Source organism: Pipra filicauda, unplaced genomic scaffold (genome assembly GCF_003945595.2).
Source record: "Pipra filicauda isolate LSUMZ 115617 unplaced genomic scaffold, ASM394559v2 scaffold36_size6622888_pilon, whole genome shotgun sequence".
NCBI classification, from domain to species: Eukaryota; Metazoa; Chordata; class Aves; order Passeriformes; family Pipridae; genus Pipra; species Pipra filicauda.
Genome location: NW_024104498.1, coordinates 4,245,613 through 4,261,618, shown reverse-complemented (window position 1 = coordinate 4,261,618; position 16,006 = coordinate 4,245,613). Strand labels below are relative to the sequence as shown.

General features: G+C 42.4%; 1 protein-coding gene across 1 annotated transcript in view; it reads left to right on the top strand.

Annotated features, from left to right (window-relative positions):
• EIF2B3 (eukaryotic translation initiation factor 2B subunit gamma) overlaps nt 1-16,006 on the top strand; it is a 99,925-nt gene that overhangs the window by 73,235 nt on the left and 10,684 nt on the right. Inside the window, exons 9-10 of the mRNA XM_027747242.2 lie at nt 607-755; nt 15,005-15,108. Coding sequence (XP_027603043.1) covers nt 607-755; nt 15,005-15,108 — 253 coding nt within the window. The remainder of the gene's footprint in view (nt 1-606; nt 756-15,004; nt 15,109-16,006) is intronic.

The following is a 16,006-nucleotide window of genomic DNA, read 5'->3' as shown; positions in this document are numbered from 1 at the left end:
CAGTTCCATCGTTAGAAGTGAAGCTGAGTTCTGAAGTGTGGAAGGCAGTACAGGTGATCCAGCCCAGAATCTCCTGCAGACTCACCCATGGGTTCCTGCCTTTTAATCTCTGTCTTTTAAAATGTTTGGTAAAAATTCTTTCTTACTCCCAAGACCCCACTGCAGTCTCTTGTTCCCTGATGGCAGTTCCTAGTAGTTGAGCAGTTTGCCTCCCAAAGGACACCAAACCCAGAAGGGGTCAGTATTTTAGCTTTGCTTCTCGCTAAAGCATTTTGGTTGAAGACCAGCTTCAAGCTTCCCTTTGACAGGTCTCACTGGGCAAATCTGAGTGAAACCAGTGAGTACCAGCAGGACTGTTCTTACCTTACTGCATGAGACCTACAGAGCCAGACCTGCTAATGGAGTTTGACCAAGCTAATGGACCTTGAGAAGACTGTCCAACTGCCCAAATTTCTGGGTCTTTCGTCTGCCAAGGATCCCTCAGGGTAGAGCATGGTAAACTTTGTTGATGAGTGCTTGAGACACACTGTTTAGACAAGGTGTATGGAGAACACATATTGGAGAAATCCTTGTGCTTTTGCTAGTTTCTGTTGTTTTCTTCCCCAGGTGGGATCAGACAGTATCATTGGGTCATCCACACAAATCGGGGAGAAGACATCCATTAAACACTCCATCATCGGCAGCATGTGTACCATAAAGGACAAAGTTAAGATAACAAACTGCATCATCATGAATTCTGTTACAATTGAGGAAGGGTACGTTACCTTTTTGTACCTTGGTTCCCTAAATTTGCAGTTTCTTTTTCTAGATAGGTCCTGAGTCAGTCATTTTTGTCCTGTAAAGAATTCTCAGCTGGAAGAGATGATACCAGAGGGTGTGTTTCTAAAGACTGAGTCAGAAATAAGTCTCTGTAACCAGTCTAGTAGTGCACAAGTGAAATGAATTAATGAGAGGACTGGAGTCTTGGAACATAAATTTCTTCTTTTTACAGTAGGTCCTGTCATCTTCAGAATGTGTAGGTAAGTCAAGTGGATGTATGAGTCTGTATGAGCTTGTGTGCTGTTCTTCCAAGCTTTATTTCAGTGGCTGGGTCTGTGAGTAGACCTAAAATAGAGGCACAAAACATATTTTGAAGTGGTACACTTACCAACTACAAATGTTCTTCTTGTGTCTGAACATTACAGCTTCACCTAAAAATGTCATTTTCTTTGACCCTTTTCTGTTGTCCTGCAGCTTTACTTTACCATTGCCTATGCTGAGTAATAGAATAAATGAATAAACTTTTCAAAGAGAAAATCTGCCAGCTAGCAGAGGTTTCTTGTGCACTAAAGACACTGACTAAATAGTTGGCCTTGAGCTGTACATTTCCAAATGTGGGAAAAGTGGCCTATCTGTAATTGTTGATGTCTGCATGCCCCCATCTTTCCATACGTGCTGGCTTCCTGTGGATGTCAGTGGAAAGGAAACTGCTGATTGAGTCTGTGCAGACCTGTATAAATTCCCTGCTCCTTCATGGCTTGAGGTTTTCTTAGGGCCTCAGGAAAAAGGCCAAGCTCTTAAAAAATGCCAAGTTGGCTCTGAAAGTTGCATATCTGAAAAACATAAAACCCCAAAGGATGTGGGGTCTATGGAGGATACTACTGTTACATAACTAAATTACAGGTAAGTATGGTACCTTACCACAAAGTGTTTGTCTTTAATAGAAATCCACAGTAATTTCAAGCACATCATAAATCAGAATTCCATTGAGTATAGAAAATAGCTGGTTTCCAGTTCAATCACAGATGGATCCAGTATAGCTGTATCACAAGCACTGCTGTCATAAAAAGTGGAGGAACCTCTCTCATTTGATCATAAGATGCTCTGTCACTTTGATTAATGAATTGATGCCACAGTCATAATGATATGGTTTTGCATATGAGGTCAGCAGCTTTACCATTAAATCACAGAGGCAGCTGGGTGTATAAATACTGCTATTTTTATGAAGAGTCCCAAATCACCTTGTGTTTGTCTGCATTGGTATATAGCAGTATTCTAAATCTTAAATCGAGCCCAGAGTCATTATGTTAAGCATTTCACAAAGTTCCACAAGCATCGTAAAGTTGGTGATATATTATTTTTTTAAGAGGGATAAACTGACTTTTGGGGTAGCATTTTTGTGAATTTCTAGAAAACAACGTCATCCCCAGTCACTCTCACTGAAAACAGTGTAGCCACCAAAGAGTAAAAAACCTGCTAGTCCCAGGGGTTTACCCCCTTTAGCTGCCCTATGGTTACTGCACACTGATGAACTGGAGTCTAATTAGTAATTATTCCTCTACAGCCAGAATTAAGACTACAGACCCTGGATCTTTATTTCAAAGCATACTGTAATCAATATTGTGTAGAACTGCACAGATACTGAGCTGATAAAGTATTTTTTATGGTATCATGATAAGTCTTAAGATTAGAGGAGCATGAAATCATGCATACACAGGTAGTGAGAAACAGAAATATTCTAGCTGCTGAGTTTTGTTGAAAGAAGCCTTGCTTGTAGTGAAGGATTTGTATGTATTTTTTTCCTATGTATTTTGACTCTTTCATTACTTTGGTTAAATCTGATAGATTTTTGGTAAAATGTTAACGATTGTTACACGTGTTGATGGATCCATTTGCAACAGGTGGATAAATTGTATGTGGTTTGGCTTTAAACTGCCCACAGTGGACAACTCCTTATGAACACCTCTCCTCCCAAGTGTCCCTAAAATAGCTCAGGCTTTATCTAATCACCAACTTCAGAAAACATCTTTGTTTTAAATTGGAAAGTCAGTATGTGTTGGCTGATATGCGTCAAAATGAGCATAATAAAGTGACAGATCTAATTAATTTTTTTTGTTACACAGCGGATGTCCTACAAGTAAGCCAGTTTTACCATCTAAGGTACTGTATATTAGAAACTTCTGGAATTGCACTGAGAAGTGACAAAAAGTGTGTCATTTAAAGAATATACATTTTAATGCTTACTTGAATAGCTCAACCACACTAATGGACTACTATATTAGTGCCTGAGTCAAATGTGAGTGGTAACTGAAGGTCATTCCCAGCAGTGTTCATTGCACATATTATGGAAAAGACAGAGATGTTTAGATAATCAGAGAAGAAAGATCTGGTAAATCTTTTCTGAAAGTTGGGATACTGGGAACAACCAAATGCAAAAATTGCTCTGCATTCTAAGTTCAGTTATCAAGAGAGACGTGGCACTGCCTTGGTATTACCCTTGCCACTTACATCACCTCCAGCTTCTCTGGGTTGAATCTTACATTCTTTTTTTTTTTCCCATCTCAGCTGAAAAAGTGATCAGCAGCTTCAATTCACTATGTCAATATAGAAAAACCAAAAAAACCCCAAAAAAACCAAACCAACAACCACCTCCCAACTCCCTCCCCCCCCAAAAAAAAAACCAATGTAAAATGTTTATCTCTTTATAGTTTTCCTGTTATGTTATTTGGGGATCCTGTGCCATAGTTCCTGCAGCTTCAAGATGCACACATTATACCTCCAAACCAGAAAAAGGTTTTGAATAACCTCACCACATTTTATACCAGCTTCTGAAATGGATAAATAGAATCTTGCTATGCAGGTGGGAAACACCCACAAGGTGCTTAGAACAAAACCAGATTCCTGTTTTTAGGCTGTGGTTGGTTCATTATTAGAGGAACAGAGGTTATGGACTAGGTGGTGATGACCTTCCCAACTGAATGGATCAAGGAACTGGGGTTAGCTTGGACAGTGCCATTGCACAGTGTTTGCAAATTATGATCTGTTCACCGGCAATGGCTGGTGCATTTGGTACTCTGGAGGATCAGTAGCAGGGTTTTTTGTTTTCCCTGGTGTGTAGGGCTTCTGTTACATTATATATGTCTCCTGTGAAGTGATTTGAGTAGATATCAATCCCCCCTCAGAAGAGATTACAGGGGATTAAAGAAGTTAGTAACAGGGCAAAATAATTGGTAGTCCTTTCTTAATGTGTTTCCCACTGTGCAGCTAATTCTTCCATCAATGAGACAATAAAATAGTGAAGATTACATATGTGCTGAATGATGGACATCCTTGACCAAGCTGGGAGGGATGTAATTTATACAGCAGCACAAGTGCTGAGAGATGCTGACTGCCCAGGTGACAGGCTGCAGCGGGGAAACGGTTCTTGTTTCCTTCTGGATGGCTCCCCAGAGCTCAGTGACAAATGACTGCACTGAGTTACATAGTTGGAGAAAATCTACTAATCGAGCTGAAATTATAGGTCAGTTGAAAAAACTTTGTCTATCTGAATGCTCCTGCAGTAGCTGTGTGTGTCCTTAGTCTCTGCAGTGGCTTGGGACTGCCCTTCTGTTTGTTCTGTTTGCATCAGAGGTGGAGCAGCACAACAGGATCCCTGGATTGATGCATCTTTTGTGCAGGAGTCCCTTCATTACATCTCAATTGCAAAGGGGCAATGTGTAACACCCACAGACTGACTGAAGCTGGTTACCATTTGCAAATGAAAAGTGATGTAGATATGCCCCTCTAATAAGCAAGGCTGGGAAACTGGTCACAACAGACAAGGGAAAGGCTGAGGTACTCAGCCCCTTTTTTGCCTTATTCTTCACTGGCAGTCTCTCTTCCCACACTTCTCAAGTTGAATGGACCACAAGACAGGGACTGATCAGAGGGCTGGAGCATCTGTCCTGTGAAGACAGACTGAGAGAGCTGGAGTTGGTCAGCCTGGAGAAGAGAAGGCTCTGGGGAGACTTCATTGTGACCTCTCAGTACTTAAAGGGGGCTTATAAAAGTGATGGGTACAAACTTTTCAGCCCTGTTGCAATAGGACAAGGCCTGATGGTTTTTAAGTAAAAGAATGTAGATTTAGACTAGATATAAGGAAGAAATTCTTTGCTGTGAGGATTGTGAGGCACTGGCGCAGGTTGCCCAGAGAAGTTGTGGCTGCCCCTGGAAGTGCTCAAGACCAGGCTGGATGGGACCCTGATCAACCTGGTCTAGTTGAAGAGGTCCCTGCTTATTTAAGGGGGTGAGGACTACATAGGCTTTAAAGGTCCCTTGCAACCCAAATGACTCTGTGACTCTGTAACTGTGTTTCATTTGGTATACTTGGGCACACTTGGCTATTTTGAAATGAAACCGAGATATGAATGGATTAATTTAGTTTCAGGTTCCTGTTCTGACTTTTGTTTTGGCAGTTAGTGGTTGGTTTGTTGGGGTTTTTATCAAACATTGGCTTTATTTTTACCAGTTTTGTTGTTTTACTTGGTTTGCTTGCTTCTGGCAGGAAGAACATCTAATTGCTCTGGTCATACTGGACCTTGTGCCGAAGTGCTCTGAGCATTACAAATAATATTAACAGGAAAAACATGTTGAATCCTTTATTCCATCCCTGCATATAAATATTTCGAAATCTCTTGTTTGTTAGTAAAACTATCCCAGTGTATACACTTACTGGAAAGAGCTTGGCCATTTTGTTATGTGCACAGTATGTCCTTTTTCCTTGGTCATGGAAAATGAACAGAAAAATTCAGGAGATGGGACTATAGTAGGGAAAAACCCACAATCTGTGGAACTACTTAGAGGTTAGTTGAAGAAGCAAGCCTGGAAAGCTCAGATAAATATCAAGTCCATAGTAAGGCATGCTTTGAAATGGTCTTGTTGACATGCTGGTAGTCAGTACCCCAGGGACTCTGTGCTAGATTTAGTGTCTGAAATGAAGTATTTTGCTGTTTTTCTTTTCTCAAGGAAGTACAAGACAGCATTCTGCTTCAAATTATTTTTTTATGGAAATCATAAATAGGCTGGTCTGATTATCAGAGAGGACAAATGGCACAAGATTTGCATCAAGATTTCACCTCCACAGCTAGAAAGTACCAGATCCTCACAGAGTAACCAAAAAAGTTAAACCTGTCTCACCTATAATTTTGTCAGAAAAATACTCATGGGGAATGATTTGGTTTGGATGATGGAAAAGATAAATGAAATGTCTAGTCAGATGCCTGGCACAGGCCAGAGAATTTTAGGCAGTACCTCCTGTGTTCAACTCGGCAGCTGTTGACTTAGAAGATGGTGGTCTTCATTTGAAAATCAGGAACAATTTGAGGTCTATTGACCAACTCAGGAAGCTGTTCCAATGTTCCTTTTAGTCTCCTTATTTGCACTTGTAATGTATAGAGACACATCTCTGTTCCTGAGTGGTTTACAGTGGTCTGTGGTCAAAGATGCTGTGTGTGGCACAGGGGCTTGCTAGCACAGGTATAATTTGTGGGATGTAGATCGCAAGCTCTGACGGGCAGATATTCCTTCCTCTGGTATTTATGTTTTTGATACTTAACAGTTCTCTGTCTGGAGTTCTGCAAGGTTGCCCCTTTAATTATACAGTGGTGTCTTTGTCCTGGTGTCCATCCTGTGGATATATTTTGATGTGATGTCTCAAAAGATTCTTCACCACTAACCTCCTCAAGCTGCATCCCAAACTGGTAATAGCAGTAGAAGAAGGAGACAATTCCTTCCAGAAAGGAGTTTGCAGCAGACAGTTGCTGGATAGCCTGATGCAGTGGGCTATCAGTTGAGGGATTGGGACTGCAGATGTGACTGAGGTTATTGTGTGGAGGGGCAGGAATCACTGAACAATAACCTGACTCTTTGTGAAGCTTACAACATGTCATTGGAACCACATAAAAACACATTACCCAGAAAGAACTGCTGAAATTCCCCATGTGACACACTGCTAAGGTCACCTTTTGGAAAGGGAAGGGGTTAAAAAGACAGGCAGATACGATTTGGGTCAGGCTGCACATGATGGCAGCAAACTGCAGAGTGTTGCAGCATCAGGGAACTTGGAATGCAAGGGAGGTGACACCAAAGCTTCAGGTTACAAACTGCAGGGAGGTGATGTGAATGTTGAGGACAGAGGGAAAGCTGGGCGAGTCCCGCAGGGAGATGCGGTGAACCTTGGGGAGTTCTGACTCCCTGGGCAGAAAGAATAGGCTGGATTAAAAATTTGTACGAAGGACCAAAGTACCCAGATTTGTTGAGGAAGAACTGGCACCGAAAATGTTACGTCAGCCAAAACTAGCATCTTCTTTCTTGAGTCATGTGAAGAGAGTAAGTTATGCACTGGATTTTGTTTAAGGTGTTTGGGCCACCTGTGTGAAAGTAGATGGCACAAATGCCGTAGTGTTACTCAGTGAGGGGACTGGAGAGAGACCACGTGTGACTGGTTAAAGGCTACTCTAGTTTACCACATGTCTTCAATTTATTTCTACTTTCTATGAGAAAATGTACAAAGGAAGAAAACAACAAGCAAGGCGAGCTAGATTGACTACTAACTGCAGATTGATTGTGAAGTTTATTGGTTGTTTCCTCAATAGTGCCAAATCAGCACCTGATGTAGAAACAGTCAGCAGTTTGAAGAAAGTTCTAATTAAAACCAGGATGGAATTGAGCCTTTATAGGGGTTCAGTGCCGAAGTAGTCTTTTTCCCCTTGGACAATGGCAGTACAAAGGAATGATCCTATTGCCAAGGCAACATATTTTACAGTATGTAACCTCGTGAAAGGGAATGAGGAGATGAGGTTGTTTCCAGCACCACAGCTTGCGAAGCTGGAGATAAAGATTTGCTTATGCTGGAATTCCCAAACATTTTGTATCGTGAATCATTTTTTAAGATGGGTTTTGTCTTCTGGACACTTTGTCTCATGCCATCAATTGCCCCCCTGCCATATGCTAGCCCTGGAAAGAAGAATGAGTTTAGAATAGATATCACAGAAAGCACAAGAAAAGTGAGAACCTAATTCAGAAAAAGCACATGCTCAACTTAAATATATGGATAAAGTATATCATGGATATGTATAAACAAGGAATACATGAAGAAAGCTATGTATAGTCCTTGCCTGTAAAAAGGGCTCTTATTTCTCTTGATTATGTATCAATTCTGTCCTTTCTGTCACACTTTTTGGCTTTAAACTAAACATTTCTGGTCAGGAACCATAATTTTCATTCTTCTATTTAATTCACTGCACATGCTATAGAAGATAGTGAATAGAGACAACTTCTGGCCAGCAGAGTTTGCAGGAAGATAAATTGAGGAAGAGAGAGCAAAGTAGGAAACTAGTGAGCAGGAAGTGGTGGAGCTACTTGCAGGACTGGTTTTCAGTTACTTTCAACTAAAGTAAAATTCTGCTGTACCAAATGTATTTAGGAAATTTCTCATATAATACCTGTTATCTTGTGAATGTCTGAAACATTATTATTAGCAGCCCCTCAAAACATTTTTTTCTTCTGGCTAGCTTCCTGGTACATCAATCTGTCTTAAATAAATCACCTGTTCTTTAATCTCAGATGCAGATGTCTCCCTGATAGCGCAGGGAGCTCTTCCCAATTTTCCAAACATCTTGTACATCAAATGTTGAACTTAAAGCACAGATGAGCTCTGAAAAGTGGCATTTTAAAATATCTCCTCTCATTCTGCTTCTTCAGGTGGCCAGGGTTATGTCTGACTTCAGAGCTATAAATAAGCTCGTGCCTCCTGCTAGCCACATGGGTCTAATGGAAGAGTGTGGAGATTTTTCACAAGCTGCTGATTGCTGTTGGGTTTTGGTGGGAATCTGGGTGTGAGTGTCTCTGATTCTCTTTAAAATCTTCCCCCACTTGGGTAATGGAAAAGGAAGAAATTATCATGTTGTGCCAGAATTGTGTCTCTTAAATTCCTAAGGGGACGATGGAGTTGAACAAGTTCAGCTTGGATCTAAGAGGCCAGCTTCAGTTTGTAAGGGTGACATTTAAAAAAGCCTTTTCAGTGTCAACCTAGCCCATATGATATGGAAGCTGATTTAACCAATAATGCCTTATAAAGGGCACAGCTCTCAACCCAGAATTGCACTTGAAAAACTCAAGAGAAAGTGTCTTTTTACTGTGCCTGTTACCTCACTTGATCTGACTGTGCCAGATAGTGAGAAAGTAAGGCAAACCCAGAGATGAGAGTGAACATGTTTTTCTGCTTTCTTTCCTTCACATAGACATCAGTAGCTTTTCCTGGCCATCAGCAGAGTGTCTGTAAAATCGTGCAGGACATGGCCCTTCTACTTTGCAAAGGAGAACCCAGAGGGAGATCAGTTTTCCTGCGTGTGGGGTTTCCTGGTGTAAACTCCTCGCAGCCTACTTTTGCTGAAGTGTGCAGTCCCGAGTTTGCAGCTACATAAAAGGCCACCAACTGGTTTGTTCCAAGATCAGCTGGATTTAACTGAAGTTTCAGAGGTGAGGCACAACCTTCCAGGCGACCTCCCCCGGCAGCCTTAGTTTCACTTAATAAAACACATTAAGGTAGGTTTGAGGCAATCCTTTAAGGTCAGTTGAACTTTCGTTGGAAAATACGAGTGCTGGCAAGTATATACAATCTGTAATGCAAAATGTTTAGGGTGTGGGGAAGAAGTGTAAAGGAGCCATACCACAGTGATGAACTTGGCTAGAAAAGAGACACGAAACAAGTTCCTTAGCGAAAACACCCTCAGAGACGGGTGAAGAATTCAGGGGGGTTGGTAGAATGATTTTGTTACCCCCAAGGGGAAAAACAGGAGATCAAAGCCCAAATTCACTTAAGAATGCTTGCTTTGAAATGTATCTATAAATTATAGCACGTACTGCTGGCATCTATTGTAGTCTTTGGTATTTACTTGAGTGTTTAACATGGGATTCACAGTTCCCTGAGTTCTCATTTGTGTGTAAAAGCGTGTTGCTGCAAAAATGTATTGGTGTGTAAAGCATGATGGTGACAGGAACATTTGGGGTTCCCAAGTTCCCTAGTAGTGTTTTTACTTTTTCCCTGTTTTTCTGTGGTCTTTGTGCCTCACCCCTGTGATCATGAGTCCCAGCTACCGACTCACTAGCTAACAGAGGATTCCTCGAGGGGTTGCTGGTAGGTTTTAGAGCTCTACCTGTCTCTTTGCCACCTCTCAGGGTTAATAAGATGCCTGTTGTGGCTGTTATCTTCTTGGTGAGGGCAGAATGGGATGTTGCTCCCAGGGGAATCCACATCTGTTACCCCTCAGTCAGCAAAGTAGCTGCCGAGGCATGTCACCCACTGCTTTTAACTCCTGCGTCAGTCTCTCCTTTTCATAGCTCATCTGAAGGAGCAAGACACCCGACTTCTTGGCATGGCAGAGCAGTACCAACAGGCTGTCCTCAGCTTTGTGCTCCAGGCTCTTTCTTTCTCGTGAGTCTATAGTTTTAAGCATTGCATTTTAGACACCTCATTTGCTTTGCTGCCCAACAGAGATTATGTCGGGGTTTTGGCACAATTGGATTAAAGTACCAGACCTGGATAAGTTCCATTGGCATTTCAGGAGATTTGCTGTAAGGCAAACCTGTGACATTCATACCTTCCTAAGCTTGCACAACCAGGGCGAGAGCTGCAGTTGGGGTCTTGACCTCAGTTACTTAAGCCCCTTTCTCCCAGGAGCGTTCATCACTTTAATCACAGAGTCCTAAATAATCAGTGGGTAGCCTGTAATTAGGGGGTTGTGTCTTGGACTCCTGCTGCCTGCTCCCGGTGTGCTGAGCACTGCGAATTTTGATTTCCCGTTCCCCCAAAGGATGTTTGATCTCAGATTTACACTTTAGAAAATGAAGAAGGGTACGGCACCTCAGTCCCCTGGCAATCTTCCTGCTTTCAGTGGTAGGTGCCTTTCTTTTCCCAAGTATCGCAGCGCTGCAGCGATTGACACACTTGATTTAAGAGTTTGATTTACAGACCGATACTCGGGCTGAAAGTCAGCAGTTCCAGGGCTGCATAAATCAGCCTGTCTCTGGGACTAATACTTCCTTATTTATAATTTCGACAGGAGATGGAATTCTTTCTCAATTCTTTACATTTCTTTCAGATGTAATCGACCACCCTGTCCTTTGGTTTAAAGCTATGTGACTTTGCCACAAATAGAGGGAGGGGAAAGTAAGCCGAGTCGAGGAATTGCTGTGCTATAAAAGCTCCATATTGTGTGCTCTTGGACTTTGCTTTCTCCCAGCTTCCTTCAAGCCCACACAAGAGATGGACTTGAGGTTTTTTTGGCTTTCTTCCCCTCCCCCCTCCCTCCATACATACGCTGACCTTTTAGAAAAATAAATAAAAGATAAAGAAGGACCTGGAATGTTGCAGAATGTGTGTACATTTTGCTCTCTGTTGTTTTCTGCTGGGATTACTTGTTTACAATGGGGGAGAGAGGGAGGGCAGAGGAAGGGAGGTCTGTGGCCTTAACTGAAATTAGTGGCATTTCAGAGTGATCTTGTTAGGTGGTCTGCAGTTTAAAGACCTAAATCCTTGTAATCCCCCCATGCCTCCTTGGCCACTACTCCTTTTGCTCTTGTTCTCTCACTTTCAAAAAAAACCCACCCCAAAGTCAGCCTCTCTGTCTCACAGATACAGGCGCTCAGCGTACACACAGACACAGACGTACCCGCACACTCTCTCTCACATGCTCCCATTTGCACGTTGTACCTGTATAACAAATTAATGCTCGAGCTACATCTGTTCCCACTACAGGACTGGGCTTGTAAAATGCTCTCTCTAGAATGCAGACGCACACTGAATATTTTTATTTATTTTCTGAAAAACACCCAGCTGCCAGACTTTCAGTTTGTGATTACACTTAAAACAAATTCAAATTGAAATTTCAGCCATAAATCAAATGCCCCAAATTAGTTCCTCTTGTGGGTTTGAACATGCTCTTTGGATTTTAAGGTCAGAAGATATCCGTTTTCACCGTGCTGAAAAGTTTAAAAATATACTACATTTTCAGGGGAAAAAATAAATATGGTTTGCATTATAAAGCAGTACATCAATGTGCGCGTATGCGCACACACACCAGAGCTGAGGAAGCTGGACGCTGTCAGAGCACCTTTGAGGGCTAATAGCACCTAATTGTTAAGCAGGGCAGGAACCGTGGTGGCAGTTTAGCCAAGGAGACTACACAGCAGAGCGCCCTGAGATGTGATATTTACCCTGTGAGAGAATAAAAGTTTATTCCTTAGTCTTCAACTTGAAAAAATAGTAAAAATTAAATAAATACACAAAATACTTCTCTTGGCAGACTTTATAACTTTTTTTTTTTTTAAAAAAAGAGGCATTTACAAGTGGTTTCAAAATGGCTGTGTTACATCTGTCAGCGGGTGAAGGGAACACCCACAAATTGTGTTTTTATCTCTTGAAGTTTTGTTCCACTTGAGCAATAAAAGCCGGATTTGCTGCTGGTTTGTGTGATTGGGGTAATCTGAGCATTGAGTATGGTTTTAAAACTTCTGCAGTTGGTTGGGTTTATAAGTTTTAAGAAACTCCTGGGGTGGTGGAGCTCTTGGGTTTTGTTTTACCCTGGCACTGGGGTAGGGTTGATTTGCGAACACCTGGCACAGGCAAGTTCATCTTGGTTCCCTGGCCTGTCCCTCCCAACAAATGGTTTGGCAGGAACCCCCCTTATCTTTGATGTTAATGTCATCAGCAGTTTCTTGGTTACAATGCTATTCTTTCTCTGGGAGTTGAAAGACTATCGTCAAGTAGTCTCTGAACACACATGCAGTATTCTCCAGCCTGGACTCCACACCGACAGCTTAAATCCCCTCTCTTTTGGGGAATATCCTCCTGCATGAGGGTAATGCTGAAAGGTGTAGTGCACTCACAGCTGCTCTCATGCTCAGGAGAAGTGATAGATGGTGGGAACCTAAAAGTTTGCAGGGGAAAGCTTTCATCTGACTGGCTCGAAGCAATGGAGGAGGAGGTATTCCGGAGTGCGCGTTTTGGATGGGAGCCATTTCAGTGGGAAATGAGCAACTTCTCCCATTCCCTTCACTAGTCCTGTTGAAAGCCAAGTCAGGATGGCAGCGGTGGGCAGTCCTCCCTCCACTGCTCCCTTTCCTAGCTTGGCTACAAATGCTGAGTTGCTCTTGCTCTCAGTAACTGCTGTTGCACAAGACGATGGCCCGAGCGGCTGTGCCGGCGCATGAGGCTATTGGAGAGGAAGCAGATCGTGACAGTGTGAGAGCAAAGGCAGGCAGGGGTCTGCTGTGTATCTTTGCCGCTTTTTATCTTATTAACATGTTAGTAAAAACCTTGCCAAGGCAACCTGAGCTGGTTGCCTGTAGAATAATTGCTCGTATTGCCTCCTTATAGGTCAGAGAAGGGGGAGTTTAAGTGAGTTAAAAGAATAATTGTTCAGAGGGGACAGTCTGTTCAAGGGGGGTCGTAACTGCAAACCACTGCGACTGAGGTCCGGTTTTATTGCTTTTACTCCTGCAGAATTCATGCTGGTTTTGTGGGGCAGATGGTTTCTGGTCAGACTCACATAAGCCACACAATTGCAATATGTTTAATGACAAATTCTGTGTACTAGATAATAGTGATGTGTAAGCAGGAAGATGCTATAAGTTAATTTTGGGATCAGCAGTCTGGAGTGAGGATTGATGTTTCTCTTTTCTCCTAAGGAATCACAACTGGCTAGCTCTCCATTCAGTACAGAATTGAGGCTCAGGGCTTTGACCTGATACCAAGACCCCTCTGTGTTGTTAGATGACTCTGGGGTAACAGTTCTGTCCATGAGCCAACCGGATGGTGCACTGCAGCCGTGTTTCACTAGTGCAGTGAATAGTGGTGCTGCCTGTGACCAAGGTGGGGAATGGTTGCAGGTCATTAAACTCTGCAACTCACCATGCAGAAAGTCACTGAACCTAAAAACTTCGGGTTTTGACAGAGATCAGCTGTTGGACTGAGGATAGGAAAGATATTCACAAATATTGTAATTAATATTAGCAGAAATACTGGGGAGCAGATATGAAATGCTTTGGTTCACAGTAGCACTAATATGGGAGAGCAGATTACCTGCATCTCTCTGGGATTATAGATCTTGCTTATACCTTCTTCCCAGTCAGCTGGTTTTGATGTGTGTTAGAGTTAGGATTTTTAGACACTTCTTATATGTGTTTCCAGTCTTTCAATGACTTCTACCTATCTTTGCACATGTGAAGACAAGGAAAGAAATAATTTGCATCATAGCTATTTTCTTCTCTGTGGCTCTGAAAGAAATGACATTTAATGCCATTTAACACTACTTATGATGCTGAGTGAACAGCGTTTCAGGACACACCACAGATACTAGTAAAGATTTACAAGTTCCATTTTACTGGATGGAGGGACTCAGAGCAATGCAGAACTCTCTCAGGCATCTCTCAGCAGAGCAGTTACAAAGCCAGCACTTGGGACTCAGAACTCCTTTCCTATCTGGACAATCAGATGGTCAGATCTGAAAGCTGCTTATTCCAGATTAAAATACATTTTGGAATAAGGTGACTTTTGCTACGGTTCCATCCTGTGTAGCATTTTAGACTTTGTGGTGTCAAAGGCAACATGAGTGTGAAGATATCCAGGGCAGGTAGAGCAGGTCTAGTGTGGGTTTCATTGGTTTAGTACTGCAGAGTAATCATGTTTGAGTACTTGAATGTAATATGAACAAAGCCAACCAGCTGAAGTATTGATCTGCCACTTCTCTTCACCCTTTCTTAGTGTCTGGCAAACTGGAACACTTAAAACTTCTCAGCAAAATTTGCAGAGAAGGACTGGGCTGCTGCTCCTCTTTTTAACTGGGAAACTGAGCAGAGAAGCCACCCCCGCAGTTACCCAGACTGTGGAAAATACAGGACTTGATCCAGGTCCCAAGTCTTTATTTATTCAGTTAAGTATTTATTCGGTGGAGGAAATGTAGAGGAAAGCTGTTCTAACAGGAGGTAAAATGGCAAACTCTTTTTTGCAAACCCATTCTGACACCTGGCATTTAAGTTTTTCCAGCAACTGAGCGTGAGGATCAGCAGAAGAATGGAGTTTTTGAGAAAAGAGCAGAACTGAACCTACTCACAGGATCATGTCACAGAGTCATTAGATATTTCAGTGGATACCTTCATTTTGTACTTGTCATTTGAATTACTTTCTTGGTTTGTGTTTATGTTGTAGGTGCTGTCTTCAGGGCAGTGTTATTTGTCACAATGCCGTTATAGAGAAGGGTGCTGACATCAAGGACTGTTTGATTGGAAGCGATCAGAGGCTGGAAACCAAAGGTAAGTGCAGAAGCTGTATTTACTGTGCATTTGTAATCATTTTCAGAACTTTTTCTGTGAGATTTTACTCCTGCCTCTTCATGAAGTGCCAATAAACAGTGACAGTTCTGCAGTGGAGTGTCCTATAATATCAGGATTTGTTTTTCATGGAAAGTACAGCTTCTTGGCATGAGAATAGTTCAGAGACTTGATCCTCTGAAGTTGGCAGCAAAGCTCTGTTGTTCTTGTTATAAAGAACAAGATTGGGTGCTGAGACAGTCTTTTCCCAGAGACCACAATTGGATCAGCTTGAGGTTGTCCTCAGCAGAAGGAGCCATTATTTTGACTAGAAATCTTTGTCAGTGTCAGGAGCAAAGCAGTCAAATTACTGATCACACAGACATCCTTCTCTGTGCATGCTGTCAGCCCACGGTGCCAGTATGTTCCCATTCACCTTGCTCCAAGCAAAAGCTCAAGGTGGAGCATCGAACTAGGAGCTGCTGTTCTCCATACTAAAGACAAGGGCAGCTGTATTCAGATATTTACTGCTATGAAGTGCTATTTTGGGGCTTCAGAAAGGATACAACTACGTGGCCCTCATTTAGGCAAAGTTCAGCCATCCAGTGGAAGTGTTGGTGGTGAGGGCTCGGTGGTAACCGCCTGAGTGGAACTGTTGATTTCCTGCCCTAAGAGATAATGGGCAGGAAATGGCTGTCTCAGTGACTGCATCCCAAGCAGAGGCTTTTTAATGAATATTTATGGTTAGGGTTTGGCAGATCCCTGCTCTCGTGTGTGGACTGAGGACAAAAGTGAGTTCCTTTGCAGGCTCCATGTGAAGTTATTTAGTCAGATCAAGATTTATTTCCTTGCTTTGTCTTCGTGGGTGGATTCCCAATTGGTGATACAGAGCAGGGTTTGC